The following is a 2,409-nucleotide window of genomic DNA, read 5'->3' as shown; positions in this document are numbered from 1 at the left end:
TTTTCTTTTTTATTGTAATAAGTTTTATATAATTATTTTTTTTTACAGAAATAAAAACATTCCTTCAGCAACACACATATACGCATGTACACACACACACACATACATGTGTTTGGTGATGTATATACATTTTTTTTTTTCTTTTCTTTTTTATTGAAATCAATTTGATATACAAATGAAAGTTTCATATACATATTAAATGTTTTAAATAAGAAAAGCATTCGTTGAGTGGAAGTGCAGTCGTGGAGGCAGCGGTAAGAGACGGCGAAGGTCCTGCTCAGCAGAAGCGGCGGAGCAGGCGGATCCTCTCCTGCTCAAGGGCCTCCAGCAGCGAGCCAAAGCCCTGGCGCTCTCTCGGCCTCATGTCCTGGCTCTTGGCGAACCAGCACCTCAGCAGCTGCGGCATCTGCTGCTTCCCGCCGAACAGGAACAGCAGCAGCTTGCCCACGGCATATGCGTCGGAAAGGCAGCCGCACGGGCCCTTCCTCTCGTTCCCGCAGATCTCGGGGGCGTAGGGCAGCCGCTCCTTCCACTCGATCCCCAGCCTCGGCAGCGTCCCGGCCACCATGGTCAGACCGAAGTCAATCACGGTGACCTGGGGTCCCTCCGCGGCCATCCGCACGCACACGTTGGCTGGCTTGATGTCGTTGTGAGCAAGGCCTTGCGTGTGCATGCTTTGCACGATGTTGCACACCTGCTCACAAAAAGACATCCTTTGCTCCGTGTGCAGGCGGCCGACCACGTGGGCGTCGAGGCTGTGGCCGGCGTACCTGGTGACGAGACACATCTTCTCCGGACACACGCCCACGAGGCGCTGGAAGCCGTGGTACTTGCAAAACAGCACCATCGCCTTGGCCTCCACAATGAAGGATCGGAAGGTGTCCAGAGTGTGTGCGTACTTCATCACGAGGTCCTTGTGGATGTTGTGGAAGGTGGTGCCGTAGCCGCCCTTGCCCAGATGCCTGGGCGCCAGGCCCATGCAGTCGTGAAGCTAAGCACGAGACAGGACGGGCAGCTAGAAGTCTACGCAGAACCGCGTCAGGACGCTAATCTCTGCTTCGACCAGCCTCCTCGGGACCGAAATGCTCTTGAATTTGATGGAAAAGAGCGTAGCGAAACATTTTTCGAAGAGCGCGGACAGTTTCTTGGCTTGAATGGGCGTCGGGTGGTTCTCCTTCTGCTGCGAAGTCTGCACCTCACTAGCAGCAGTCTCGGCCTTCTTCTGAGGCTCGGCGCTTTCGTCCTCCCGGACGCGCACCTGCTCCACACTGGCGAGGGTAGCCGAGGCCTTGGAATCCATATTTGTGGCAGACAAGTCTCTCACAATTCTGCTTATTAGCGGCGTTTTGTGAAGCAAGCTTTTAGGGTGCTTGCCCTTGCTCAGCGTGAAGCGCTGGCGAAGGCTGGACGTTGCTTTCACAGAGCGAGTCAAGACACGTGTGATCTCCAACAGCGCGACCACTCGAATGACAGACCGAGCCCGAGCACCGCTAGTTATCGCTTGCCTGTAACGAGGTTGTGAATACGCGTCTGCGCATGCGCGACTAGCGTTACATTTCTTAAAACTGTTCTAAATTTAAATTTTCTTGATTTTTATTTATTGGCCAAGTTTAGATTAATATTTCATTTTAAATTCCACAATGAAAAGAGAGAAGCAAATAATTTCTTTGTGTACTCCAAATCATTAATAAATGTGATGAAAATCAAATGTTAAAAATCTGAACTTTTTCTGAGAAATGCGCGTCCTTCTGAACCGCTTTGTCTCGCGACGCCATTTTGTTTCAACATTTGTGCTACGAAAAACAAAGAAAATTAGTAAAAAAAAAAAAAGTAAATTAAAAAAGGAAGGATGAATAAAAAAATAAAAAAAATGAATATATATACATCGGGAGACTAAAACATCAGGAAAGTGTGTGTGTGTGTGTGTGTGTTTATCCATGTATGTGTGCATGTGTGTATATATATGTGTGAATGCGTCTATCTGTGTGTGTGTGTGCATTTGCGTGTGTGTGTGTGAGTGCGTTTATCTGTGTGTGTGTGTGCACATGTGTGTGATTGTTTGTGTGTGTGTGTGCACATGTGTGTGTTTGTTTGTGTGTGTGTTTGTGTGTATTTGTCTGTTTCCAATATGCTGCCTAATGGCTGCACACGGCCGGGCCATAAGTGAAAGGCCCGGGGAAGCCAGAACTTCGCAAATCTCAAGCAAGCAAGCAATGGCTGCACGCGATTTGATAATGATAATTATCATCATCGTCATCATAATCATCAACATCATAATAGTAAAACTGATGATAATAATGATATGATAATAATAATAATAATCATAGTCATAATACATAGAATAATAATAATAATAATAAAAATAATAATAATGATATTATGTTGAAAATACTAATAATAATAATAATA

General features: G+C 46.3%; 1 protein-coding gene across 1 annotated transcript; it reads right to left on the bottom strand.

Annotated features, from left to right (window-relative positions):
- Nucleotides 1–277: 277 nt before the first annotated feature.
- On the bottom strand, nt 278–979 carry LOC119575997 (casein kinase 1-like protein 8). The gene has a single exon (XM_037923524.1). The coding sequence runs from the start codon at nt 977–979 to the stop codon at nt 278–280; it is 702 nt and encodes a 233-aa protein (XP_037779452.1).
- Between the last annotated feature and the right edge of the window lie 1,430 nt (nt 980–2,409).

This window comes from Penaeus monodon, chromosome 8 (genome assembly GCF_015228065.2).
Source record: "Penaeus monodon isolate SGIC_2016 chromosome 8, NSTDA_Pmon_1, whole genome shotgun sequence".
Taxonomy (NCBI): Eukaryota; Metazoa; Arthropoda; class Malacostraca; order Decapoda; family Penaeidae; genus Penaeus; species Penaeus monodon.
Note: the sequence above shows the minus strand (reverse complement) of the source record. Positions and strands in the feature narration are given on the sequence as shown.

Bases quoted from the DNA above. Each gene is read 5' to 3' on its own strand.
- LOC119575997 (XM_037923524.1), bottom strand. From the start codon at position 979: ATGGGCCTGGCGCCCAGGCATCTGGGCAAGGGCGGCTACGGCACCACC.